Here is a 27594-nt window from a genome sequence, read left to right on the forward strand (position 1 = left end):
AGGTATCCCTTAGTAGACACAGGCTGTAGGAAGCAGATGCTTTCTTTCAATAAATTGTCGCTAGCATTAAACTTTTCTAGTCTGGGCAGTTCTTCAGGTGCCCAGAGTGCAAAACAGGCTTTTTGCTTCAGATTGCTCACGCAGTAGCTGAAAAGCTTATGGAAGGAGAGAGTCAGCAGCTTGCAAGACTGCTGGGGAGACTGGAGGACCCAGACTGCTCCTTGAACATCCTGAAGGTAATGGCCCAGTCCTTTTATCTAGCTCTGCCCAGAGGTGCCTGGGCCTTTGCTCTGGAATTAGCAGCATGGCAAAGAGGGAACTGTGAGCTTAGCTTCAGTGGTTCCCATCTGCCTGGTGTCAGTTGTTGAATAAATGAGCTCATGGTAGCTATGGGGTGGAACCTGTCTGCAGGGGCTGGTGGCATCTCTCCCATTTGCCTTGCAGATCCTCTATGCTGGCTGCCATGCCTACCCGAACCTGTGCCAGCACCTGGGAAGGAGCCAGCCTCTGTGGGGTTCCCTCATGCAGCTCTTGAAGGGTGAGGTAGGACTGACCACAGCCCTGGTGCAGGGGTAGGAGTGTGGGCAAGCAGGACGCATTCCTCTGAGCACTAGTCAGATGAATTTGTGGGGGAAGAGGAGTTTTGGGGAGTTTAATCAGAAGAGTGCAGTTCTCCTCCAAGGCCCAGAAACACCTCCTTCTTCCCTGCTATGACTTCTGTTCCTTTGGTAGGTCCCTGTGGTGGAGGTGACCCAGGAGGCAGCCTGTGAAGCCTCTCTGTACCTGCTGGCCCTACTCACCCTGAAGCTTCAGGCATCCCCTCCCAGGTAAGCAGACACTTTCACTCACGGGTGGGAGAGGAATATGCCCTGCCCTGAACAGCACTCTGTCCTGCACACTGCCCGAAGCTGGAACCTGGTCCCACTGATCCCTCTGATCCAGAAACACCAGCAGAATGCTGGGCAGTGTGGTGGGTGCTGGGGATGTGGTGAGGATGACCCAGTGCAGACAAGGAGGTGCTGTGAACCAGAGCTCCTCCTGAAATGTGGCTGCATCCTAGCCGTGTGAATTTGGATGCTGTTGTTCTGCATGATGTGAAGCTGTGGGAACATAGTGCTTCTCTCCTGGTCCCTGCATTTCAGGTGTGAGGAGATGGTTGCCCTGGCTGTGGATCTCATCACCCAGTCTCCTGTTGTGTCCCTTGTGGTAAGCCACCACCCCCTGCCAGAGCCACTACTGACAGCCTTGCAGACCCCTGCATTCCATTTGGGCCTTACTGTTCCTCATTCAGGGTGGGATGAGGCCAGGGGATGAAGGGTCAATAGTGACTGAGCAGATGGGAAAGTCCCAAAGATGCTGAACTCTCCTTGTCCCACAGGGTGCTGCAGCATTTCTCCTGGCACAGCTCAGTCAGCATGGGGTGGCTTTGGAGCTCAAAAGAGAAAAGATCCTACCAGTGGTAGCAAATGTGCTGACTGCACCTGCTGAGGTATGGGATGGGGACAGAGAAGCTGGGGACCCATGCATACCCCACTGTAGAGGTTGCAAAGATGGGCTCAGAAGGGTGCAAGTGTGATGCTGCTGCCCTCGAGCCCAGCACCCAGCTTCAGACTGTCTTCCACTCTCTTACAGCTGCAGCTCCCCCTGCCAATGGGTGCTGGTCTCTATGATGGGTTCTTTTTCCTCCTGCTGAAACTCTTTGAACAGGTACCAGTCTAGCCATCCCCTTTGCCTGGTCTCTGCCAAAAGGTGTGGTGGCAAAAAGGCCTGAATGTACATTGGTAACAAGGCTGAGGGAAGTCAGGAACTGTGCAGTTTTGACTGCACAACCCCATGAAAGTCACCTTGTGTCCCTGCAGAGCTGATGGGAGTGGTGGGTGGGGAGGGGTGATCCATGGGCACACTGGAGTGAAGGAGGGCAGAGATGCCCTGGGACCGACACTACTGAAAGGTGCAGCAGGACTCCCGGCCCATGTCAGTCTAGTCGTGACCTTCAGAGAACCATGGGACTGGCAGAGCCATGTATCAGAACCCTGGGGAGCCATGGAGGACCTTGAAGGCCTCTGACATCTGCCTCTCTGGTCTAGGAGGATGTGGTCTTGGAGCAGGGCTTTGCTTCCTCTGAGCTATGGAGCCTGGTCTGGCATTCTGTTGCTGTGGTGCTTCATGTGGGCACCAACAGTGCAGCGCTGGAGGGAGATCTACCCCCTGGTTCTGGTCACCCCATGGCAGAGCCAGACTGGAACCTCCTCTCCCCTCAAGGTAGGAGCTGTGGGACAGCAGGGCATCTGCCTTGGACCTTGCTTCATATCCTTCCATGTCTGTCCCTCTCCATATCTGTTCCCTGAGGCCAGAGGATTTGGGTCATTTTTCTTGAGGATTACAGTGTGTGCTGGGGAGAGAGGGCTGGGCTGGCCCATGCTGTGCCCAGTTGGCAGCAGCTCAGCTGAGCTGACTGTGGAGGAGCAAAAAAGGATGTCTATGCTGCAGGGAATGTCCACTCTGACAGGTGTGACCATCTAGGTGGGGATTTTCCAGTTTTGGGTAGGGAATCACAAAATCCACCCTGGAGCAGCCTTGAGGTATCACAGACAGAAGTGAAGAAGTGAAGAAACTTTACAGCCTTCTCTAGCTTTGCCCTTCTGCCTGCTGTTTTCTTTGCAGGAACCCTGTTATTCCTCAGCCTGGCCCTCAGCATCTTCACTCGTGAGTCCCACCAGTGTCTGCCTCAGCTCACCCAGTCCCATGGCATCCTCATGGTGATACTGAAGAAACTGCTGTCCCCTGGCTTCTTGGCATGCATGGCACAGATGTGAGTTTTGGCAAGGGCTGAAGTGGGCAGAGCTCTGCTGCTGAATGTTGCATGGACATGAGCACACCAAGGGCTGAGAAGTTTCTGACCTGGCACTTGCAGAGTCTCTCCTTAGTGCCTGGCACAGGGAATGCCCTTTGCCCCTTGCCCTGAGGTTTTTCTGATCATCTCTGTACTAAGCCCTCTCTCTTTTCACAAATTCAGGCAAGCAGGAAAGGATGAAGACCCTGAGGTTGTCCCAGATGTGGTCATCCAGGTCTGCCAGCTCCTTTCTTTCCCTTTTGCCCTGGATGTGGATAAAGACACCTTAGCACTGATCATGGAGGCTGTGAAATATACCGAGATCCCAGCTCAGCTGCTGCAGGTACTCTCTTGGCCCCCCTTCCCCCCTATACTGTGGTGACCCTTCCCTACATTGCAGTCCCCAATGCATGGCACCTCTTCACATTATTTAGGCAGCCCACACAAGATGTCATTTGGGTGCTATGCAGCCCTTGGAGAAGCTTGACTGGCTGCTAAGCTTGCGCTGATCTGCTGCTGGCTGCCTTCAGCTGCTGCTTGGCTTGGCTCATGTGTGAGCACAGTGCACTCAGCAGTGCTGTCTGTCCTTCTGCCTTAGGTCTGCACTCACCATCTGCCCTTCTCGTTCACCGAGCTCCCCATGGGCCTCTTGTGCCAATTTGTGGTGTCTGATATACAGGTCATAGACCAAGTGGTGAGGGAAGCTGCTGCCTCAGAGCACATTGTTGCCTTCTTGAAGTCTGTCTTGTCCTCAGACAATGTCATACTCATAAGTGACCTCCTATCTCTCCTGACCCACGTGGCCCGGGCCTGTTCAGAGCACCTGCCCTTTCTCCAGAGGATCCTGAGGGACTCAGATGTGGCTGACCAGCCACTGACCTACCTGCTCAGTCACAACCAACACCTGATACGGGCCAGAACCTGCAACTTGCTGGGCAACCTGCTCCGGCACAGCTTTTCCCCAGCGCTGCAGAGCCAGCCCGGTTGGCTGGAGAAGCTGCTGGAGTGCCTGTCGGACCCGGAGAGCAGCGTGCGCAGGGCAGCCACCTTTGCAGTGGGCAACGCCGCCTGCCACGCGTCTTGCCCGGCGGGGACGCTGGGCAGGGCCGTGCCCGCCCTGACCCGGCTGCTGAGCGACTCGCGGGCCCAGACGTGCTACAACGCGGCCTTGGCCCTGAGCAACCTGGGCCAGCGCGGGGAGGAGCTGCGGGATCTGCTGATCCAGAACAGAGCCCCCGACCTCCTGCTGCAGGTGACCTGCCAGGACCCGCGGAAGACCGTGCGGGAGGGAGCCCTCGAGGCACTGCGAGCCCTCAGCCAGCACCCTGGGATCCAGCGGGTATGACACGGGGACCTCGGCTCCTTTGGGGACCTGATGGAGCTGTGGGGAACAAGGGTCAAGCTAATGGGTGACTCCTGTCCCTCTCTTGGCTGTGCAGGTCCTGCTCTCCCTCAAAGCCACTGAGAGGCTGGCCGCGCTGGCCGTTGTCAGTCCCCAGCCGCCTTTTGCCCGGCACGACGAGTCGCTCTTTCGCCGCCAGTGCGAGCTGCTCCTCCGCCGCCTCGCAGCTCCGCCCGGCCGCTCGGGGTCCAGCCAGCTGTCGCGTACCGGCGCTGAGCGGTGACGCCCGGGCATCCCGGGACGCCACGGACACTTCCTTCACCCTCCTCAGGCTCCAGCCGGACCTTCCTTGCAGTCCGCTTTGTCCCCCGGAGGAGGACTCTACCCGGCCGTCTTTACCCGGGGTGCCCCCCGCGGGAAGCCGGCCCTGAAAAAAAATGCCCGTTCCTTCTGTAACCGCGCGTCTCCCGGAGCCGAAGCCGTGCCCGCACCGCCGGGCTCCGCCGCGCCGCCAGGGGCAGTACAGCCCACGGTGCGGTGGCTGCCGGGAACTGTAGTCACGTGGGCCCGCCGGCTCCCCATGGTAACGGCGGCGGCGGGTCCGGCGGCCCCGGGCGGGCGGTGAGTATGGCGGCGTTGCCGTCCTGTGGAGCGGGGCTTTGCTCCTCGTGTTTCTCCCTGGGTTGCACCCTCAGAGTTTACCTACTGGGACGTAGGGCCCTTGTCCCCTCGCGTTGCCTCCCCTGTCCCTCCGCCCCATAGCCGTGCCCGGGCCCCGAGGAAGCACCTCGCTCCCGCCCAGGCCTGCTCGCGGAGATCGCCATGGCCTTTCCCCGTTACCCCGTGGGGCTGGGGCGGGCGGTTCGGGAGCGCTCTGTGGCGAGACATGCTGGCGTTGGCGGCCTGGGCGGCGCTCCGACGCCAGGATAGAGCATCCTGGTAACACCTTCGGCGTCTAAGTCTTTCACTTGGAGAAATGAGACACACAGCGTGTTCCCCGGGCGAGCGGCAGGGAGGAAGGGCTGGCTCCTCAGCCACTCACGGCCCCAGGGAGCCTCTCCAACGGTATTTGGAGTATTAGGAGGGAGCTGGGATCGACCAGGCTCAGGTGGAGTGCTGGGACGTCTTGGCTGTGCATCCTTTTATTGGGGTCTTGGCTTGGCTGCTCTTGTATTGTAAAAAGGAGCCGTTGAGTCTGAAAGATGAAAGAGCTGAGTTGAGACAAGCCCAAAGTATTTCCTGAATGTCTGCAGGCTTTGGTCAGGGAGCGAGGACTGAAGGTGTGGGGAAGCCCTGTGGCACTGTGCCAGCCTCCTGTGCAGCTGGGCTGTGGATGTCTCATGGGAGGCAGAGTTCAGCCCCACAGCTACACATCAAAACCCTGCCTACATGACCCCCTGAGGCTTGTCTTTCTTGTTGTGGTGTTCTTCTCAAGAAATGGGCACATGACATCTAGTGGCTCCCGGATAGTTTGGGGGAATTTATAGTCGATTGTTGGCCTTATTGTAGTTATATAGAATAATATTTCCACAATTCTTACTGTTTATACCCAGCAGTTAGTAGCATTTATCTGTCCGTTTGTTGCTCTTTTGCTGCAGTTGTTTTATGTTAGGTAAAGTTGGTTGATGACAATTGCCCCCTCCCACACCTCAGTCAAGGGGTCCTTCCCAGCACAACAGGGATCGTATTTCAAGAAGGAGTTGAGGGGACAAATGTCACCATCCCCTGCTGTCACATAATAGCGCCTGCATGGAGATGTCAGATCACTGACATAGGTTGGGGGCTTTGGCTGCTGTACCAGCCTGGCTGGATGCCACTCCTTGACATTTCCCAAGTTCCTGCCATGCATAGAGTCTGGGAGTATTTGGCAGCTTCTCACCTTGAGTCTCTGTTTCTTCTCCACTCCTGAGCCCTGAGAGATTGCTGTATGGAGAGAGGGTTTTGCAGTGGCTTCAGAAGAATTTTTCCCAGCCCTTTCAGGACATGAAAGAGTCTTCAGCACATACTGAAGGACAAATCTGGGAACCTTTTCTTCCAATTGCAGCTATGTTTCAGTAAAAAGTATCAAGAACAGAAGGTGGACTAAGAAATTATGTGTTATGAACTAATTGGGTTGTTCTTGTCTCCTTGCTGTGTGTTGATATTTTATACTTGTTTCACTCACTCCAAATCCTGCACTTTAATTTTTCTAGTAAAGGCTAGTCTGCCTAAGATCAGATGGAGGTGTGCTGACTGCGCTCAGGTCTTTTACACTGGTGGCCAAACTCTTTCCAGGTCTTGCCATCAAATTCTCTTTTCTCCCATCACGGTGCTCAATTGAAAATGCTGTCCCTTCAGTTCGGATCTTCAGGAATGGGCTGTAGACCTCCTTGATGAAAGGCTGTTAAGCACTTCATGGTTTAGCTTGTTGCTTTTAAATCAGAATTGTTTCTCTGCTCTTGCTTGCGCTGCAGTACAACTGCTACTGTTGCCCATGTGATGAAAAAATACAAATTAGATGGGAGCAAGGGCGGGCGCTTTGCAGCTTCACTGCTGGAGAAACAGAGCTGCATGATCTGCTCTCAGTGTGCACTGCATCTGCTTCAGGGCCTGGGGAGTTTGCCAGGGAGAAAAGTTGATATCCTTTGACAGCAATAGGAACTCCATGCTCTGCCCTTTGCTGTGGCCCCTGCACTGTCCAGTCACAGCCAGGTCAGCTCTCCCGGGGTGCGCAAGGAGCCGGCCCTTTATTTGAAATGTCCTTGTGCACTCAACTATAGCCCTGGATTTTCTGCCTATTGTGCCAGAGTTCCTCAACTCAACTGGCAACTGTGCTTCAATGCCCTTAGAGTGATGGGAAAGTCCCTTGTGAAGTCACGGGAGCTTTCAGTCCCCAGCCCACTCTGTGTGTGCATGGAGGGAGGCATTTGCTGCAGCACAGGGTGGGGTGGTGACTGGATTGCAGCTCTCCCATGGCTTGCTCCAGCATCCTGCTGTCCCTGAGGTCTACCTCCACCTTGGGAACAGGAACACACACCTGAGTGCCTCTTTCTCTTGCAGAGCAATACTCTGCTTAGGTAAAGGGTCTTTTCAGGCAGCCATACACTCCTCATACTTCCTCTATTCTGTGTGGAGTGGAATTCAGCACCACAGCTGATGAATGGAAATGACCAACCCTGGCACAAATGTAATCCTGGGATGCAGGTGGAATTTGCTGATGCATCCTCACAGAGGTTGATTTCTCACTGTTTGTTTTTTTTGTTTTATTTTGTTTTGTTTTTGACCTGAGTGGCCACATAAAACTTTAATGTATTGATTGGGACAGAAATTGGTTGTCATCCGCTGGATTTGCACACAAAATGTGGTTCTGCAAGGATGGTAACAAAGCTGAGAGGGAACTGTGATGCTTAACTGTGTGGCAAAGCAGCGCACCAGGCTGATGTACCCAAGAGCATTTCTGCAGTGGCCAAGCTGCCTCTGGGCTGTATTGTCCTCTTGACAAATTGTGGCCAGCAACACCCTCTGCTCTTCAGCTTGAACTTGCTGGTGGCCTCAGGTGCTTTGGCTTGGTGTGGGACTGCCCTTGAGGCCACTAGTTTCTTGGAGCTGATGTAGGGGAGGGAGGCCTGTTTCTATGCTGTTGAAACACAAGTTTGTACCTAGCTATGAGCTGTTGGAGCACTTTTAGGCACTTGGTTTCAGATCAATGTTGTTTATCTTGTTCAAAGTTTTAAATTTTTTGAAGGGATACAAACCCTTATTTTTAAGTGTATATTTGTTTTAAAACCTGTAAATTTGTGTTGCACTGTTGTTAACTTGCTTGTTCAAGCTTTAATCAAAAGTCCCAGAGCTGCAAGTGAGGAACTTGGTGTAAATTCAGGTCTTGTTTAGAAAAATATGTTATCCTTTTTAATAATAAAGAACAGATCAGAATATGCACCCTGCAATGGCATAGAAAACAATAGCAATTGCAGTTTTGTAATCTCTCTTCCTTGTGATTTTAGTCTGTGTGTGGCTGACAACACATTATCAGGTCAGCTTGCAATGCATACATTTACAAGCTCTTGTTATTTTAAGTGTATCAGCAAGCTGCACTTAAAATAACCTCCACAGCCAAACTCTTCTAACAGTGGGATGATGTGCACCCGGGCTCTTGAGGTCTTGTCCTTTCCTGTTTGGAAGAGGACTGTGAGGAGCTGCCATGCTGCCATTAGAGGAACACATGCTGCAGTGGGGCTCAGGCTGGATGAAAGGGTTTTGACTGCTGTGTACTTGGTGTGCAGAGGCCGGGGCACATGTTGGCCCTGTGCTCTAGTGATGTCACATTTGTACAGGCTGTGGCAGTGCTCCAGCTGACCTCCCAACACTTGCAAGCAAGCTGTGTGGCAATTAAAGGTGCTGGCAGAATAATTGTAAGCAAGTGCAGCTGTACAGTCACTCCAACAGTGACAGCTTTGGCCTCTGTATTGTGTGTCAATAAGTCCAAGCCAAAATCCATTAATTACTTGGTTGGGTTTGAATTCCAGCCTGGCCAGTTCACCCAGGGTTTTTCCTAGCTCATGTTTCTACAATAAAATTTCAAGAGTGTTATTTTATTGCTATTGTGAGATGCAGAACAGACTCCAGCTCCTTTCTCATAGAGTTGGGTTGGCAGAACTAAGGATTACATCAAGCTGTGACCTTCGTCCATCCCAAAACTCCAGCTGAATTAAACATAAAGGGAAAACTTCCCTGCTGGAACCAGCAGGGATTTGCCCTGGGGCAGGTGACGTGTTTCCTACCCAGAGCTACAGAGATGTGGCAGCTGCTGTCCTGTTGTGACCACAGCCTGGCACGTGAAGGTGCCTCCCTCCATCTCCATCAGGTCTCCTGGTTGCTCAGCAGCTGCTTTGTCAAGCTGTCCTTGCAGTAAGGATGGGAGACAGTTTTCAGGTGTACATTAGAGATGGCTGTGCTGGCATGCAAGAGGTATGAATGGGGGGAAGGACTGGCAGCATGGACTGGTGCTATCAGTCTGGATGCATCCTGACCTGCCTCCTGTGAGGGCATCTTCCTTTCATCCTTCCTGCCCCTCCTGCCCCTATCTCTGAACTCCTGTGTCTCCACAGGGAAACAGTGATGGTGACTAGCTGTTGGCCAGCCTAGGCCTTACCTGAAAGCTCTGCTAAAGGCTGCAGCTTTCTTATGCAGCTGCTGCTTCCTGCACCCCCCTCCCCTGTGCTGGCCCAGACTCTTCTGCAACTCTGTGACAAAACTGCTCAGGAGGGGGGCAAGGTCAGCGCATCTTTGTCTGCTACTGTGGGGCTGGGTTCCAGGCAGTGTTAGCTAAGGCTGTGCCATGCCCAGACCTCCACCCTGGCAGCCACAGCTGTCACCAGCATCCTCGTGTCTGTGTCAATCACATCTGTGCTACCGTTGTCACTTACTCCAGATCAGGGTCACACAGGACTTGTGCTGGCATTTTCACACCTGTGTTTAAGCTGACTGTAAGATTCACGGCCCTTGTTACAGCTTCATTAGGCCACATCACCTTTATTTTTACAGCAGGATGATTCACTGATAGCTGTAAAGCCGGGTGGAGATGAGGTACAGATGGCTTTCACTTCAGGCTGGTTTTACAAGGTCATTCACAGCCGGGTGAGTGTGCAGGCAATGGCCAAACTGCCAGTGCAGGTGGTGATGCCAGTGACAGACCCTCCAGGCAGAAACACTTTCATTCTCCTTGTATTTTAATTTGCTCTTTAACACCTATGTTCACTGGTGTGCTAGGGTCACTTTGTGGTCTGAGTGTGCTTGTGAGCTGGGGGGGAGGGCAACGTGTGCAAGCCAAGCTCCGCTCCCTTGTTTACTGGTGGAAATTTGAGCTGGGCAGGTGACGGCATCTGAGCCACAGCTTCGTCGCTCTGTGCTAATCGCTGTGAATGTCACAACACAGCCAGGTTTGCTGCTGGGGGCAGATTGGGTAGCAATGGAATAGTGTTGTACATCTCAGTTGTGGGATTCTCTTCCCTGGGGTTTGGAGCCCCTCTGGGCTGCAGCTCCCACTGGGATGTAGGTGCCCTGTCCTCATCAGGAGTTCTCAGCTTGACTGTACAAGCTCTGACAAGCATTGCAGCCCTATGGGAGTGGTATGGACTCAGCACTTTTCCATATTTCCATGCAGAGCTTGGCAGGGTAGCAGCTCTCCTTGAGGATGTATAGCTCCTATGGGATTCTGCATGGGATGTTCCATCTCCTGCATCCTCTGGCTGAGATGCTGCTGATCTGGTATGTGCTGGAGACTGGAGCTGATTCACAGGTTGAGAAGGTCTGGCAGTTGTAGGTCTGTCTGACCCAGCCCTGTGGTGGTATGAGCTGCTGTGATGGTGCTACAGAGCAACCTCAGTGTCTCCAAGCTACACTTTAACTGCTGCATCTGAGGCTTGTCTTTCAGGTGAGAAAGGAGTGTGTATGTGTATGGCAAGAAAAGGAAGAGTGTGATGGCTGATGCGCTGCTTATCCTTCTTTTTATACCTTTTTTTTTTTTTTAAACATGCAAGCATGTGAGAGCTGGAAGGTGGAAGAACCAGCCAGCCTGCTTGGAATACAAATTCCTATCGCAGCTGTATCCAGGGGCCCTCCAGGCATGTGTTAAAGCAATAACTGGCTAGTGGTTTGTTTTCTCTTTTCCCTTCTCCTCAGGCAAGAGTATGTTGCAGGTATGGTGCGATAGTTCATTCTAGGAAGATTCAGGACACTGGCAGCTCATTGGTCTGCCAGTTTGGTCTTTGTAGAAGACTTTTCTGAAGGACTGCAGTGGGGAGAGATGTATGTGCACAGTACTTCCAGTCTCTGCTGGAAACAGAGGTGTTGATGTTAAAACAGCCCTACATTTGGTTCTTGCTGCATTCTCAGTCCTGAGCTCTACAGGAAGCCTTTAGCCCTCACTAAGCTTTTCTACAAGAGTGAGAAACATGTTTCTTTTAAAAGCAAGGGCTGAGGTTCTCATATAGTTGTGTAATGTACTGAGCTGAAGCTTTAAGGAGTAGGGAGAAAAAATAAACAGATGTTTTGGCATTTGTGACAGAGTCAGGAGGTTGATTTTGGAGGCGCAGAGCTGTAGGAGTGGGCTCCAGCTGCCACGTGGATCCCAGGCAGGCAGCCTCTTGTTGCAAACAGGGTGACTGTGCTGGAACTGCTACCCCATGGCCCTGGCTGGTAGTCAGGCACCCCTGTGTGTTTGCAGGGTACAAACTTTCCTGCAGATGGCTCTCTCTACATTGTTCTTTGCATCCTCTGGTTTCATGTGAGATGCCAGCCATTCTCTGACTTGGTCTCCAGAGACTCTTGGTGAGCTCAGTAAATGGGAGATGTGGCTTTCATCCTGCAGGAAAACCAGCTCACCCTGCTTTCCTCATGTGGCATTAGGCTGGGTGTTGTCCCCTGACAGGACGACAGTGTCTTTCATGCTATCCTTTTGTTTCAGGCCAGCAAAGATGCTGCTGTAGATGACTGACTGTGCCTCAAGTGCTATGGCTCTACATGGCGTCCTCAGGACCAGACCATGCTAATCAGGGCCCCAAACAGCAGAAGAGCATTGGGCTGGAGTCAGGCAGCCTTCCGGCAGAAAGACCTCAGCCGTGCTGGCCCTGGCGCCTCACTCAGCAGCAGGCCAAACCCGTCTGGAATTTAGAGAAGAGATATGCGAGTGCTTTCCAGGATCGCATCCTGCTGCCCTCAGGGATCCCTCTGCAGCAATCCTGCTTCTTGTGCTCACCATCTCTATGCCATGCTCAGCCCACTGAAGACAGCCTCCAAAGCCCTCCAGATGCTGGCTCTGCCACGGGAAGGGTGATGTCTTCCCTGCTGATGGAGCCCTGCCTGCTGGCAAAGGAGCACTCTGGACCTGGGATTGAAGGCTCTGCCCTCAGCTCAGGTCAACAAGCTACCAGCTCCTGTAGACCAGTGCTCAATAACAACTCCTTCCTACGGCCAAGCAATGCTAAAGTGCCTTTTCTGCAGTCACTTAAGATGAAAAAGTTGGAAAACACCCAGAGTTTTCCTGCTACTTCATGGTCTCACTCTGGGGACAGTAGAGACAGCTTCCCTAGTAGCCTGATCAACAGGGCAGTGAGGAACAGCAACGTTGTGTTAGAGCCAAACAAAATCCCCTCCCATACCCCTGTGCAATTCTCAGGAAGGACAAGCAGTGCTATCCACAGGAAAGACCTGTGCTCATTGGAGGATGCTAAGGGGAGACCTCACAGCTCAAAAGAGAAGGAACTGGAGAAGAGCGTCTTGAAGGCTGTGCAGCAGCTACCTAGTCAGGCTGCCACACACAGAGGCTTTGGGTGCCAAGTTGAAAGTTCCGGCCTTATGAATGTGGGCAGCCTGTCCAACCAGAACAGCGGGAGGAGGCAGCATGCTGGAGTGCAGATCACCCAGAAAGGAACCATTGCTCCCCTGGACTTGGAGCTGGAGAGCCATCGCCTTAACAGTAACTCGAGCCTTACAGGCACCTTTGATACCGTTACCCGCACTGAGCGGATCAGTGTCCGTCCCTCGGCCTCGCGCGCCAGTGCTCCTGAATGCAGCACCGGCTGCTGTCCTGTGGGTCGTCTGAGCCCTCTGTGTGCTGGGGACCACCTGGCAAGAACAGAGCCTCTGCACTTTGTTGCCATCTCTGAAGTGGCAGCACAGGTGTCCACCATCCAACTGGAGGAAGAAGAGAAACGGGCCCAGGCTGTGGTCTCAGGAAAGCTTAGGTAAGTAAAGGCAGGAGGAGGAGAGAGGCTGCAGCAGGATGTGCCAGGCTGGCCACTGTGTCTGCATGTGTTAGGAGAGGATGCACTGTGAGCAGTACGAGGTGGCCATAAGGATAACTATGGGCTGTGTCCATGAGCAAAACCCAACTGCAGCATCCTAGTGGGTGGGGCACCTTCCTGCAACCCCCAGCTTGACACAGGCACTCGGGATGGCTCCAAGCTGTTTTCTCCTTCAACCTCAGTATGGAATTCCTATGTGGCATTTCTAGTTTGTTCTTCTCAGCTGGGGGGGGCCTGCCTGCAGTGGAAAGCTCTGCACATGTGAATGAATGAAGCCTGCTCGTTGAACCAGGCCTTTCTAGTCAGAGACATGGGTTCATAAAAGAACACAGAGCTAATACAGGATAGAGAGGGTGTGAGAACATGGAGCTCCTGCTCTCCTGCTGGGAGAGGGTGTCCTTTTTCCTCTTCTTTCTAGCTGCTCTGGAATGTGTTCCTTCTCAGCGTGATCTGGGGCCTCTCCATCTTGCTAGCTTGGGATGAGTGCTTGTACATCAGCATTGGGGAGGGCAGTGCCCTCGTTCCCTGCCCACATTATCTCATGTTGCCTCATGGGCTTCTGGGTTTTTGGCCCCAGAAAGCATGAGTCATTCCTTTTGATGTGGTGTCCTTTGACCCAGTGCTACTGCTGAGAAGTCGCTGCTGCAGCTGAGCCATCCCCAGGACGAAGCAGAGGAAGAACTTCCTGATGGCCTAGATGAGAGCTCCAGTCAAGAGGAGTATGAGGACAGTGAGTACCCCAGGGAGGGCTGTGCTCCATGCCTCAGTGTGGGGGGTGCAAGAGCTGTCTGGGAGCTGGGGGTCAGCACAGCTGCCCTCCTGTCTTACATTCATGCTGTCATTTCAGGATGTACTGAACTCAAAAGTGATGTAACAGTGAGGAGAAACTGCATGGGTTCCTTCCAGGAGCAAGCTAGGACTCACCACTGTCCTCCAGAATTTAACCATCTCCTCTCTGTGCAGGGCTGACAGCTCTGCTCCCTTTCCTGTTTTTATGACCCCCAACTGGTGGGCAAAAGCCAGGATCCAAGGGTTTGGGGTAGCTGGAAGGTTCTATCACCTGCAGCATTTGTTTCTTCTCTTCCCTCCCTGACTCTGTGTGCATTCCCTCCTCACAGAGACAAAACCTGAGTTTGTTTCCTACTGCAGGTGACTCAGATGCTTCCTCTGATGACGATGTGTTGTCCAGCAGCTCCATGACTCCTGCATCCAGGTCAGTAGCTGTAAACAGTGCACTGAACTTGGTATATTTTTCCCATACTTGTCTCAGGACCCGAGGGAATGGCCTGAAGTTGTGTCAGGGGAGGTTTAGCTTGGATATTAGAAAAGGGATCTTCACCCAGAGTGTGGCTGGGCACTGGAACAGGCTCCCTAGGAGACAGCCACAGCACCAAGCCTGACAGAGTTCAGGAAGCATTTGGACAATGCTCTCGGGCACATGGTGTGACTCTGGGGAATGGTGCTGGACAGGGGAGGGAGTTGGACTTGATGATCCTTGTGGGTCCCTTTGAAATCAACATATTCTGTGATTCTGTCATCTTTACCCTCCATAGGGACAGAGGAGATGGTAGCATGTGGGGTAAAGGAGTGAAGATAGGAACAGATGTCCCATCTAAAGCAGGTTTCCTTGCTACCCTGCAGAGTAGAGCTACCTCTGTTGCTACAGGCAGCAGCCTGTAAAGTGCTAAGGGTGCATCCACTGCAGCAAAACAGGGGTCTTAATTTCACTGGCACTGACAGTTGCTGAGTTAGGTTTACTGGATTAAATTGTGCTCTTGCAGTGTCATTGCCCAGCAGATGAACAAAGTGGAGGTGTCCTGGGCCGGAGACTGCAAAAGCTCCTTGGAGTTTCATGTCTCAGCCTAGCATTCTAGAAACAAGTCCTGGAGCCTGGGTTTTTCTTTAACTTTTTGGAGAATCTTTGTATGGGGAGCATTGGTCAGCCTGTGGTCGTCTGAGCCCTGCCTTCATGACTCCTGGCTGACCTTTGTTGGACCTGTTTTTGCCCATCCAGCAGTGGGAGCTGGTCTTGCACCAGGGCTGCCTCAGGCTTTGCTGTCTGCCTGACAACTTGCTGCTTCCCGTCATGTCATCATTAATCTGGGAGACAAGCAAGGCTTTCTGTGAGCAAGTGTTGAGCCTTAGGGTGCTGCAGGGCTCTGGGTGTGCACCTGTGATTATGAAAGTCCTGCAGAGGTGATGTAAACTGGCCCAGCAGCTGTTTCTGGCAGGATGTGTCTGGTTGGCCTCTGGGGCAGATGGGGAAAAGCAGTGTTTGGGCTAAATGCCTCTTGCAGCAAGGAGGGAAGGGGAGGGGTGTTGGCCACTTCTTTGTGCAGGCTGTGTGCTGGCCTGGCCTTGAAACCTTTGCAGCTGTCTCCTGCCTTCAATTTGTGTGGGCAAACCCAGTTTTGTGCCAGAGAATGTTAACCAATATAATCCTTTACCAGTTAATAAACTTTTAATTATTGATTTCAGTACTGAAAAGAAAAGAAAAAAAACAAACCAAGGACTTCTATAAAACACCTCTTCTTCCCTCAGCCTGGTCTCCAGTTCTTTTGTGACAAGCTACACTCAGTCCCTTCAGTGAGGCAAGGGGTAGCCTGAGAGACTGATGATAGTGTGTTGTAGTTCCTTTTCTTTTGCTGCTCTTTGTTCTTTATTGGATTGCTCTGGTGTGGCTTCTTCCCCTATCTGCAGTGGCATATATTAGAATATATGTTCATTGCAAACCCTGCTTTTCACTTCATCACAACCTTAATAGAAACATTACAAATTCTATCCCTCCTTCCAGGTATTGGGGCTTGCTGTGGTAAGGTGTACATATAGTGGGTAAAACTCCATCCCTCTTCCCTGCAACACAGTAAAACCATGAGGGTTGCAACAGTTTAATAATATGTATTACAATCAACCCCCCCTTGTGCCCTTGGACTAGTTTATAGGATTTATCGTGTAAAAGACTCCACTCCTTGCCCCAGAAAATCAAAAACCCCACAGTAGGTACTTGGCATGTGCATTCATTGCAGACTCATCCCCCCATTGCTGCAGACTGAGTTACTGACCTTAGTGCCCACTGCTTGCCCACCACATTGCAATGATGGTGCAGATTCCTGATACCCAGATTAAGGCTCCTTCTGGCTTCCCTCTTCCTTTGTTACTTTTCACTTTTAGCCAGCTGACTGCTGCTTCATCTTTCTTAGGAAACGCATCGAGTGCCTGGCCCAGCCTTCTGCGGCTCAAGACAAAGTGCTCAAACCAGCTCTTGTCTGCAGTTTATTCCCTAATGTGCCTCCAACTATCTACTTCAGTACTCGGGATGAGGCAGGTGAGCCAGGGTCTGTTGCTGCGCAAGGTGAGAGTGGCCAGCCCATTATTAGGGAGCAAGTGGTGCCAGCGCACAGCCTGGAGCTAGCTGGCAGTGGCTGCCCTTAACCCTTCCCATGATGACACCCAACACTACTGTGAGATCCACATGACTGCAGTAAACTGTTACTTCCATTGTCTGGAGCTTGACTCAGGCTGCCACTAAATGTTCCAGTGTCCTGGATCTCCCCCAGCTGCTCCATGACAATTCTGTAACAAGGGCTATGCACCCTTATGTACAGGCCTGGTGCCTGTGCAGCAAACCATAAGAATTTTGCAGCAGTAGTAAATCCAAGTATTGTGTTTGTTTTCCTTCAGTCTTTAACTTTTTGCCTTCCTAGTGGAAAAGCTGCCTTGGGAGCAGAGGAAGCTGCTGCGATGGAAAATATGCAGAGTCACGCCTCACATAGTGAAGCAAACCGTTGGCAGGTCCCACTTCAGAGTTAGCAAAAGTAAGTTGGGAGGCAACGTTGTGTCCCTCCTTGCCTCCAGCGCCTGGACACAAGAAGGCGGAATGCCTGCAAAGAACAGAGCAGAAGCAATACAGGCTTGGCACTGCAGGATGCTGGGTTCATGTTTTTGCCTGTCTGACCTGCAGTATCCAAGATCTGTGGGTCCCAGCAGGGGACCTGCTTATTTGCAACGATATGACCCACTTGATTAACTGAATGCCACTCAGCCCTTGCTTTGGCATCTTTGCAGTAGCAAGTATGAGTGCTTTGTGCTATGGCTGTGCAGCATCCCTGGCATGCTTCTGCTAGCCCAAGAAGATGGAGTGCTGTGGGTTGAGTGGGTGTTATAGGTGGCAGGGTACTCAGTCATGGACTTTTCTGTTTTTCCTGCAGAAAGCAGTGACTGGCTGGGTTGCTGGGGCCCCCATATGAAATCCCCTGGCTTCAAAGCCATCATGGAGCACCAAAAGGTATGGACTATTTTTTGCTGACCTCCATCATGTGCATGGAGAGTGTGTTTCAAGGAATTTGGGTGCCCGTCTCTTCAGGGCCAAGTGTTTGCTGTGCCAGCTGTCCCTGCAGTGTCCCTTCCAGAACTGGAAGAGGAGTCTAAGAGACAGACATAGCTGGATGGGCATCTCTGCTGTGAGGGTGGCTGTTGTACAGACTGAGGCTGTAGCCAAATTGTGTTTATTTGTGAGTTTCTCTAAATTCAGTCATTGCGGCTTAAAGCAATGCAGTCCTCCTTCAGGCAGAACTGAGGGGTAGGGACAATGCCCTCACTGCCAGTGCAGCAAAGGGCATGTACCTTACTCTGATCACAGAAGACTCAGGTGTAACTTATGGCTTGAGAACCTGCAAGGGATCAAAGGTTTGGTATCTGTCACAAGTACATGCCTGTTCTGAAGAGCTGTGATGCTCGCGGTTTGTCTCTGCAAAGCTTCAGGACTAGGTGGAATCAGTTTGGGTGCAATCTTGGGAGGGTAGCTAAGACTGTTACCCTGCACTGTATTCAGAAATAATGTATCCTCTGCCAGGGGAGCAGAAAGGGGTGGGCAAGGAGTAGGGGAAGCAGAGAGATCTCATAGCATCTGTGTTCCTTTCCAGCTAAACCACTTCCCCGGTTCATTTCAAATTGGAAGGAAGGACCGTCTGTGGCGCAACCTGTTAAAGATGCAGGCTCGCTGTGGGAAAAAGGAGTTTAATTTCTTCCCTCAGTCTTTCATCCTGCCCCAGGACATCAAATTACTCAGGAAAGCATGGGAGGAAGGAGGTAGCCGACAGAAATGGATTGTGAAACCAGTAGGTGTAAAGCAGAACTCAATCCTCTGTCTTTTTGTAGGTGCAGGGAGAAGATCTGACCCTTTCTTGCTTGTGTTTTGCAGCCAGCATCAGCAAGAGGCGTAGGTATCCAGGTCATCCACAAATGGAGCCAGCTCCCCAAAAGGAGACCACTGCTAGTACAGAGGTGAATGAACATAAAACCAAGCTTGACACACAGCCTGGGACCTCTTAATGTCTCGTATCTCTGGCCAATTCTGGGCCCCTACCAGTATGTGGCAAAGTAGAAGTACTTGATTTGCATCTGGAGATTTCTCTGGAGACTGCCTGGTTGTCCTGCTGCTGGAAGTTTGGCTCCGTCATCTGCAACTGGGCTTACTGCAGTGCTGCTGTCTCTGTGTAGATATTTGAGGTCTCAGACACAACTTGGTTTCATGAACTTTCTGGAGCTTCTGTCTGGCAGGTGGACAGCTTCAACTCTGCTGTGATCCGGCTCTCACTGCTCTGTGCTCTGGGGTTTGGCATGTTTGGAGACAAACAATTCTTATCCAGTTCACACAAGCTCAGTGGAAAGAGAAGTCCCAGGGAAGAGGTGGCAGTTGTCAAAGATTTGTTATATCCAAGTTAGAATGGTTCAGTAAGAGCCTCAATGCATGTAGATGCAAAGGATTTTCTTGAAATAACGGAGTTCTCAATTTCCTTCCCCTTCTGCAGAAAAGTGGAATAGTTCATCTTGATTTGAGGCTGCTTTCTGGGAAGATTCTTGTGAGAGCAGGAAAACTGCAGTGTTTGGCAGACAGGGAACTGTTGTGTTTGCTTGTTAGTTCTCCCTGTCCTCTTTCCATGCAAAGAGATAAATTTTCCTATGGAAAATCATGAACCTCTGGGATGAATAATCATATGAGTTGGATTAAAATACCCAAATGCTTCTGCTTACTGTACGAAACCATCTGTGGTGTACTGCTTGTCTTAAATGTTCCTGAAAATTGTGATCAGCATTGTGGGTGTGGAAAAGCTACTGTGCCTTAAAACTGAGGGAAATCTCTTCAAAATGGAACTGAGCAGAAGGAAACACTGCTTATGTGCTGCAGGAGCTCCTCGTGAATGGGAGAGCTGCTCTTCTCTCATTTTGTCTGTGATGTGATTAACTTTGAAATGCTGTGCAAAAAGGCTTCTGCATTGATCCCTTGTTTTGCCAGGGCTTCTGAATTGGGGGTTAGAGATGTTCCTGCATATGAAAATCCTAACCCTTATGTGCTTCTTTCCCTCTGCAGATATCTGCACAAACCCTACCTCATTGGCGGGAAGAAGTTTGACCTGAGGCTCTATGTTTACGTCACTTGCTATGATCCCCTCAGGGTCTACCTGTTCAAGGATGGATTGGTTCGCTTTGCCAGCTGCAGGTAGGTTGTGCAGGAGAGCAGTGCTGGGGGTTGCCTTGGTGCCCAGGCACCTGTGGCTGTGGTACCTGCCTTGGCTGGGGCAGGAGGGAGTCAAGCCCTATAAGGGTGATGCTTAAAGGTGTATCTTGCTTGCTTAAGAGGCAGTGTGGAAACACAGGAGGTCGCTGCAGGTGACTGTTGGAAGGGAATGTGAGAGGATGCTGCCTACATCCAACCTTCCCAATGAAAGATCAGCTCAGCATAAAGCAGTTCTTGAAATACATTGTCTGTGCTTCATTCTGCATAAAGGCTGGCACACCAGAAACTGAGATGTTTCTTCCAGTTTTTATGGTATTGCCTCAGGCCATTGGAGTTCTATCAGTTTTCTGCTCACTGATACTCTGGTTTTTATTTCTTGAAGGTGGGATTGCATGCCACTGTCCCAAGGCAGCCTGTTCTGTCTCATGTTTTGTTCCATTAGTTCTTGGCCTGTGAGGACAGAGAGCTGCAGGCAGCAGAGCTGGTGGATGGCTGAGAGTGCTCTGAAATGAGAACAAAGTCTGTGCCTGCCTCACAGACCTGAGGACAGCCACTTCAGTCTCGGACAGCTTGTGTTCCTCTTGCCTTCTCCAGGTACTCCTCCTCAATAGAGAGCCTCAGCAACAAGTTCATACACTTGACCAACTACAGTGTGAACAAGAAGAACACAAAGTACAAATCCAACTTTGATGTGACTGCTTGTCAGGGACACAAATGGTAGGTGCTGCTTTTAGGGTACAAGGCAGCTCTTTCTATTTCCCATTAAGTCAGACTGTTTTTCAGTATTCTTACCCAAAACTTGAACTTGCTTTCTGTATCATCTGCTTCCACTTGGGAAAGGGGAAGAACAGAGTGATTTTAGCATGAGTTAGTGTCAATGGAATCTGGATGGTCTCCCTGGCTTGTGACTCATCCTGTCCACTACTGCTTGAGCTGTAAGTGCTGTTCATCCTGCCTGTGTTTGTGCCATTCCCTGCTTCCAACACTGCACTCATCTCTGCTCATTCATCCCCTTCCCCTATTGTGGGGGTGATGGGATGTAGTTAAAGCAGAATCTGATTGGTTTTTGTTAGATATTGAGTGGGTGATGCTTAAATCGGCTGGATGGGAGCTTCTGCCCATCTCATTCTTGACTTTGCTGTGGAGGCAGAGAAGGGGACAGCTCTGGTTCAGAACTGTTAACTTATGTGCTACTCAGTGAGAATAGGAGCAGTGGGGCCATTTCTAGGCCTTTGGGAGGAGGGCTGCAATTTTGCAATTCCTTGCTGTCCCATGGGTGAATGGATGTTCCCCAGGAACTTGTCTCTGATTCCATGGTGGTGTTTGAACTCTTTTAAAAATAGTGCAGGATTGAGTTCTCAATTCTCAGCCTGGGCAGGTCTACTGCACTTCAAATGGAGTTGCAGAAGATGTCACTTAGACCTGGACCTGCTCCACAGTGGTCTCTTCCTCCACTGGGACTTTTAGCAGGGTCTGCTGCCTCTCAGCAGTTACAATTGCGAGGAGGTGGGATTGAGTGGGTTTCCCATACTTGCATGCAAGTCAACGCTGGCTGCTCCAATGTTAAAGATAAGTGTGGCTGTAATCCACTCCATCTTGTATGCAGGAAGCGTGACCTTTGGATTCCTGGCCATTAGCCACATGGTCTCACTTGAAAAATATCTCAGCATCCTTGGCTCAGTGTCAGAGTAGCTTGCAGCACTCAGTGTGGTATGGGAAACTCCTGTAAAAGCATAGATGCTCCCCCATACCATCTTGTTACCACATTTTTCAGAAATTCTTTTCATCCCTGAAGCCTCAGTGAAGTGGCTTTAGCTAAAACATTTTTGGGGTCTTCCTGCTGAGCTGCTTTGCAGTGCTGCGGGGGAAGGCCTGCAGGAAGGGGAGGTTTGCTGAGGACATGGAGGGGGAGGGAAGAGAAGATCTGGGCCTGACTTACCTTGCTCATGTGCTAATTTGGGACTCTGCTGAGAAGTCTATGACAGATTCATGTTCCTAGTAGCTTGTGCCTTCAAAACCAGGGGCCAGGCTGGGGAGAGCAGTAACTAGGAACTGAGAGGTTTGAGGATGTCAGGAGGATTGCCATGCCAGGGAAGAGCACTGTCAGGGTTCTCCTCTGTTACTTTCACCACCAGCAGCAAGGGGCTGTATGTTGGAATCCAAGATGCAAAGAATTCTGAGAACTTTGGGCCTATACGCCAAAGCTTAAAATTAAACACAGTATTTGATCTAAGACCTTGGGAAAAGCTTCCAAACTTAAGTGCTAGAAGCGAGAATATAGATTTATAATTTGAAACAGAGACATGTTAAAGTGGAAGAAAATTTAGAGTTTTAGAGTTTTAGAGTTTAGTGTAAGTTTGTGTGTCATAACATGATTGGCTCAGAAAACTTTACTGTAACATGAGTCTATAAGACGAAATATTTAAAAATGAGGTCAAAATCATAAATATCCTTGTTAGCAGTGTTTTATTAGTCAATAAATCCTTAAAAGGTCTTGTAACTAGCTGTCTTGTGACCTTCTGAACCATGCAGTAAAGGTGTGAACCAAACTCACCTTTCCTACCTATGTAGAAGATAAAAAAAATAAACCACATCATCTAAAGCAACTGGAAAATCCCATCTCTAACTCATTCAAAATTCCTTCAAAAATCCCCTTAGCTCCTTTGCTTTCTCTCTCACAGGGCACTCCAAGCTCTCTGGGGTTACCTGACCCAGAAAGGAGTTAATAGTGAGGCCATCTGGGAGAAGATTAAGGACATCGTTATCAAAACCATCATTGCGTGAGTCTTGGCACCCCTTGCTCTGTGTGTCTATGAGGTGCACCTTGGCCCTTTTGACTGTCCAGTCCCTTCTCAGCCTTCTCCTTCTGCTCTTAAATGAAGTGTTATCACTGCTGTTGGCTTCAGTATTTCTCTGAAGATCGCTCCTTTCACCCTGTCACTTATGCTCCTGCTACAGTAGCTGCAGTGGGTAAATAGATATTACCTTTATTTCCTGACCTGCCTGAAGGCCAGGAAGGTGCAGTGCACCCAAAATTGCCCAGCTTGCCACCCGCTCCCCTGCTTTGCCCGGGAGCCTGAGAGGATGGTCCCTGGTGCAGGATAAATCTTGCATTCAGAGGTGGATGCTACCTGACACAGCAGGGGTGCTCAAGATGCAGTGCTGGATCCATATGTGGTGAGGCAGCAGCAACACAGAGGCCTCTGTTGGTCCCTCAGCCCACCTGCTCCCACAGCACGTGGCTGCATTACACTTCCAGATCTGTCAGCACGTGCTGTAAACAGCCAGAGCTCTGCTGTCTGTCTGACTGCTGGAAATAAGTGGTTTTTTTCTTGGCTTGCAGTTCTGAGCCCTACGTGAACAGCCTGGTGAAGATGTATGTGCGCCGTCCGTATTGCTGCCATGAGCTGTTTGGGTTTGATATCATGCTGGATGAAAACCTCAAGCCCTGGATCTTAGAAGTCAACATTTCCCCAAGGTAAAGCATATTCTGAGCCACAGCAGAGTGGATAATGGCCATTCTTTTACTACAAAGTGAGTTTGAGTTGCAATGTCCCCTGTAGCCTGTGCTGAAAGATCATGGGCTTTGAAGCCTCTCTCTCCAGATTGCAGGAATCAAAGCCCTCCCTGTCTGTGAAAGCAACATTCCTCTGCAGTTCAGAAAGCTTTTCTGGGCATGCTCCAGCTAGAGCCAGGGAAGAGTATGTTAAAAAAGGAAGGCAAGGAGGGATGTGTCTTATACAAAACGGGTGATGGCAGAGATTTCTCTGCGTGGGCAGAAGCAATCAGCAGTTCCACTGCCTCGTGCACTGTTCTTTTCTTCCTGACCACATCCGGCCTTGTGGTGTTGGCTGTGCAGGCAGGGCCGGGAGCTGCAGTGTAACCAGGGTGGCCTCCCTGTCTGCAAGAGTGGGTGGGCATGAGCTGTACACAGAGCCATGTACATGGGGCTCTGGGGGTGGATTTGCCTATTTCTAGCAAACTTGGGAAGAGATGGAAAAATTAACTATTTCTGATAGGAAGCCCCCCCTTCAAAGCTCTGTTGCCAGGATTTTTCTCTCAGTGTCTTATGGCTGGTTTCACAAGGTAAGGGACAGGCTGGTGTTTGTGTCCCAGTCAGTGATAACCCAGGGATTGATCTTGGGGCCGTGGGGCTTGACACCTTCATTCTAGCACTCAGGCTGCTGTGATGCTTCCTCTCTGCAGCCTCCACTCCAACTCCCCACTGGATGTGAGCATCAAGGGCCAGATGATTCGGGACCTCCTCAACCTTGCTGGTTTTGTTCTGCCGAGCATGGATAGTGTGGATTCAACGGCACAGACAAGAAGTGGCTCTATCTACAGGTTCGCCCCCTTCTCTGTTAGAGAAGCAGGCTTTTTTCTTGTGGGATTTCATGTGGGGGGGGCTGCTTGGAGTCCAGCAAATGCTGGCTTCTAGCTGTTGAGCCTGTGCTTGCTAGTGCTTCAGCTATGGGTCCAAAGAACTTGTCTCCTTGCCTGAGTGTCTGGTTCCTGTGGTCTCTTCAATGCAGAAGGATTTATGCCCTCTCTGTAGGTCCATAGTTGGAAGTGAGGCCAATGTAATTTTTGCTTGCTCCGCAGTTAGTCAAGTCATGCTCTCTTGTCCTTCCCCTTGCCAGAACTAATATGATGCTAAGTTTCACTGCCTCTCTGTTTGCTTGGAGGACTGGCTGGCTCTGTTTGGGCTGGATCCATTTACCCTCTGACTTACCAGAACTGACATGCTGCTGCCTGGAGCAAGAGGAGCACCTGTTATTTTGCAAATGCTGGAGTGATCAGTTCTTTAGGCAGGACTGCAGGTGTCACATGCTGCCAACCTATGGGTGGAGGTGTGCACAGTCTTACTTCACAGCCAACATGGCTGTTTTTTACAGAATGCTAATTCCTGGGTGTGTGTCCAGCCAGACCCCTAATACTTCTGTGTTTCACCACAGCTAGGGCTTATCCTGGTTTCATACCTGATGGCTGGAAGGAAACCAGTCTGTTCCCTGCAGCAGAATGGCTGCTGGCCATATGTCACTGAAGGATTAGCTTGCTGGGTGAAGCACCAACCTGCCGTGATGTGTGGGCATGCCAAAAGATGGGACTCTTGCCCTCTGAGTGCCCTGTGCCTTCATTGGAGAAGCTTGGAACATGGGTCTGTTCCAGATGGGGAGCTCTCACCAGCTCATCTGCGGTGCTTTGATCACATGCTGGTTTGCCACTTCCAGTGGAAGTGCTGAAGGGCAGGTGTCCTCAAAAAGACCTGCAGGGGATTAAGTGGATCCTTAAAATGGTTCAGATGATGCATTACCAGATTTCTTGCATCCAGAGGCAAGCTTGTTTAACTGTATTTCCTGCCCTGGGAAGCATATGAAGGGTTTTGTTGCATATAGGCAGATTTCCAGTAGATCTGCATGTTCCCCAAGCACCATGCAGCACAGACTCAAGGTTCTGCTCTCCCTGTTTGGATCTGCACACAACTAATAAGTTTTGCAGCAGCAGCAGGGAAAAAAAAAAAAAGAAAGAAAGAAGCTATGTTGTAGATGGGTTATAAGGTTTTCAAGAAGTATTTCCCAGATTCTGGCATCCCCAAATGGTTAAGTTGGTGCTTTGAACAGATGGTTGCTGGTCAGATAGTACAAAAGGCCAGGACTTCCCATTGCATATGGGTAAATTTGAGTCCTGAGAGTACTTCAGTATTGCCAGAGGGAATTTTTGATCTAAGAATTCTCTTCTTCCTTGTATGGCACCTGTACTGTGTACTTGCACCCCCATTCCTGTGTTTGCAGTTAGGAAGCTGTGTTCCAAGTGGGATGTAAACATGAGATCCCACCAGGCTTCATGTGCTGTGAATCACATCATGGTGTGTCTTTGACCCTCTTTCATCCTATGTGAGTGTGAGGTGATGGCTCACCTTTTGGGTGAAGGATCACTGAAATACCTTAGTGAGGGTCTGGCAGAGTCCTCCATTTTCCCTGCCCACATCCTTCCCACATTCTGTGCTGGTGCACAAGGCTGTGGATCCATCACTGATCTTGGAACTAGTGAAATCCTTGGAGAAAGGGTTCTCTCCTCCATGTCATTTTCATGAGGATGTCATTACTCTCTCAGAAGTTGCTGGGAGCAGCTCTGCCATGACAGGACTTTGTCTTCTCTACTTAAATGCTCTACTGTCTCTCTTGTGTCCTCAGTCTGAGCAGTGCTTTGAAGAAGTCCAAGCCAATATCTGAGCATTTGAGAGCAGAGAAGATGAAGAAGGTCTATTACTTGATGCAGAAGATACCTGACCAGGTACAAAACAACCTCCTCTGTTACTTGCATCATCATGCCAAGCCCATGTCCCAGCCAGTCCCACATGTCTGTCCCTCTTCACATTGTGCTCTTCTCTGGAGTCAGCCAGATGATGGGGTGCACTTGGGCTCCAGTGGGTTACAAGACAGCTGGTCAGAAATAAACAGGGTTTGCTTAAGCCACAGTCTCACTGACTCATCTGTACATTAAAACAGATGTGTTCTGAGGGGCATATTACCCACCAGTCCACAAACAGAGTCTGAGCACTGCCTGCTCCTCCTTATGTGTCTGTGCAGCTCTTACAGCCTTTGCCAGCTGACCCCAGTGCTGGGTTAGTAGGGTCACTGGCCTTGTGTGCCTCCTGTATTTAAGAGAGGCTGGGCTGCAGAATTGCTGTTCTTTTCAGTTCTGTGCAGTGTTGGTGTCACCATTGAGCCTAGATTCCTTCCACAGTTTCCATGTGGCCTTTGTCCCAATGATCTCAGACACATGGAGGCATTTGCTTGAGAGATGTTTCATCCTGACTTTGGGTTGCTCTTGTCTGCAGGATTTTTATTCTTCTGTCTTGGACATCCTGACTCCAGATGACGTTCGCGTCCTGGTGGAGACAGAGGATGAGTACTCGCGGCGCGGGCAGTTCGAGCGGCTGTTCCCCAGCCACATTTCCATGCAGTACCTGCGCTTCTTCGAGCAGCCTCGTTACTTTAACATCCTGGTGACCCAGTGGGAGCTCAAATACTACTCAAATAGACACAAAGGTAACTGCCCTCCAAAGCCTGGCACAGCCACCTGACTCAGGCAGGCTGCCTGCCAGCAGTCGTGGGAGACTTCTGAGCTGTGCGTGTTGAGGGGGAGCTGCCTGCCTGCATACTAACCCCCAGGAAATGTGTTACCTTCCCAGACTGCTTCAAATATCACAAAAAGCTTATTCTGACTTGATGAGAGGTAATGACTGTTCTGGTACGCACAGCACCAGCACTTCTAGGTGCCCTGGGCATGAAGCAGACTGGGATTTTGCCTTCAATCTGTAGCTTTGGCCTCTTACTGTGTTTCTCTGCTCTCTTTGATGGAGAAACAACTGGATTTGCTGGGCTTTGCTCCTGACAAGTGATCTGTGAAGGAAAAATTGGGCCTATTCACTGGTCTCCTGCAGCTTTCTAATTGATGAAGAACAGTCAGTGTACAAATGGAAATTTTTCCTAAACGCTAGAAATCTAGCTAACATTTCCATCCTTTCAGTACACAATTCTGTATTCTAATAAAAAACATTATCCTTTAATGAAACATAGCTGGGCTGGACCAGTTCCTTCTCACCCAGGGTTGCCTCTATCAGGGCAGCAGTATAAACTGTTTGAGGGAGAGAGTCAGTGAGGTCTAGCATGAAAGGTTAGAGAAAATAAAAAGAGAAAAAAATAGAGAAAATAAAAAGACTGTGGCTCAGGGCTTTTCATCCAATATATGATCTAGATGGAGAGGCTTCTGGAGGAGCTAGCCCTCCACTGCAGTGAAGACTGTATGTGTGCTCCTCACCTGGCTATCAAGGAGAGAAGGAAGAATAATGCTTTTGTCACTTTTCACTGGTGTTAAAGTGAGTATCAAAGGGGTCAGCAACAGTCTTTCACAGAGAGATGGTAACTTCATAGCCTTCTCTCTGTGTTGTCAGCATGTGTCATCCTTTGCCTTGCTAATATCTTTGCTGGATGATCTTCCATCAACTGGAAGAAAGATTCTGTCATCATTCTCTCTGTAGTGCTGCCCTGAACTTTGCCGCTCAGGCCCGCTCAGGCAAGGGTCTTAGTTCAGTGCTCCAGCTTCCCCAAAGAAG

At 50.5% G+C, this 27594-nt stretch overlaps 1 protein-coding gene across 6 annotated transcripts in view; it reads left to right on the top strand.

Annotated features, from left to right (window-relative positions):
* Nucleotides 1-27594, top strand: part of LOC103814354 (tubulin monoglutamylase TTLL4) — a 39205-nt gene that overhangs the window by 7993 nt on the left and 3618 nt on the right. For 4 of the 6 annotated variants that reach the window (XM_050976855.1, XM_050976856.1, XM_050976858.1 and 1 more), the window contains 12 exons: nucleotides 132-236; nucleotides 445-543; nucleotides 733-827; nucleotides 1143-1206; nucleotides 1379-1489; nucleotides 1633-1707; nucleotides 2088-2262; nucleotides 2665-2812; nucleotides 3017-3176; nucleotides 3432-4172; nucleotides 4273-4796; nucleotides 11620-11785. In XM_050976855.1, coding sequence (XP_050832812.1) covers nucleotides 132-236; nucleotides 445-543; nucleotides 733-827; nucleotides 1143-1206; nucleotides 1379-1489; nucleotides 1633-1707; nucleotides 2088-2262; nucleotides 2665-2812; nucleotides 3017-3176; nucleotides 3432-4172; nucleotides 4273-4458 — 1959 coding nt within the window. In that variant the 3' untranslated portion in view covers nucleotides 4459-4796; nucleotides 11620-11785. Of the gene's footprint in view, nucleotides 1-131; nucleotides 237-444; nucleotides 544-732; nucleotides 828-1142; nucleotides 1207-1378; nucleotides 1490-1632; nucleotides 1708-2087; nucleotides 2263-2664; nucleotides 2813-3016; nucleotides 3177-3431; nucleotides 4173-4272; nucleotides 4797-11619; nucleotides 12899-13578; nucleotides 13689-14107; nucleotides 14172-16158; nucleotides 16284-16662; nucleotides 16774-17166; nucleotides 17244-17880; nucleotides 18076-18158; nucleotides 18242-19328; nucleotides 19458-20069; nucleotides 20193-22156; nucleotides 22256-22818; nucleotides 22954-23681; nucleotides 23820-25669; nucleotides 25770-26316; nucleotides 26528-27594 lie in introns of those variants that run through there. The other 2 variants (XM_009088278.4, XM_050976860.1) reach the window with 2 other exon arrangements.

The sequence above is a fragment of the Serinus canaria genome, chromosome 7 (genome assembly GCF_022539315.1).
Source record: "Serinus canaria isolate serCan28SL12 chromosome 7, serCan2020, whole genome shotgun sequence".
Classification (NCBI taxonomy): Eukaryota; Metazoa; Chordata; class Aves; order Passeriformes; family Fringillidae; genus Serinus; species Serinus canaria.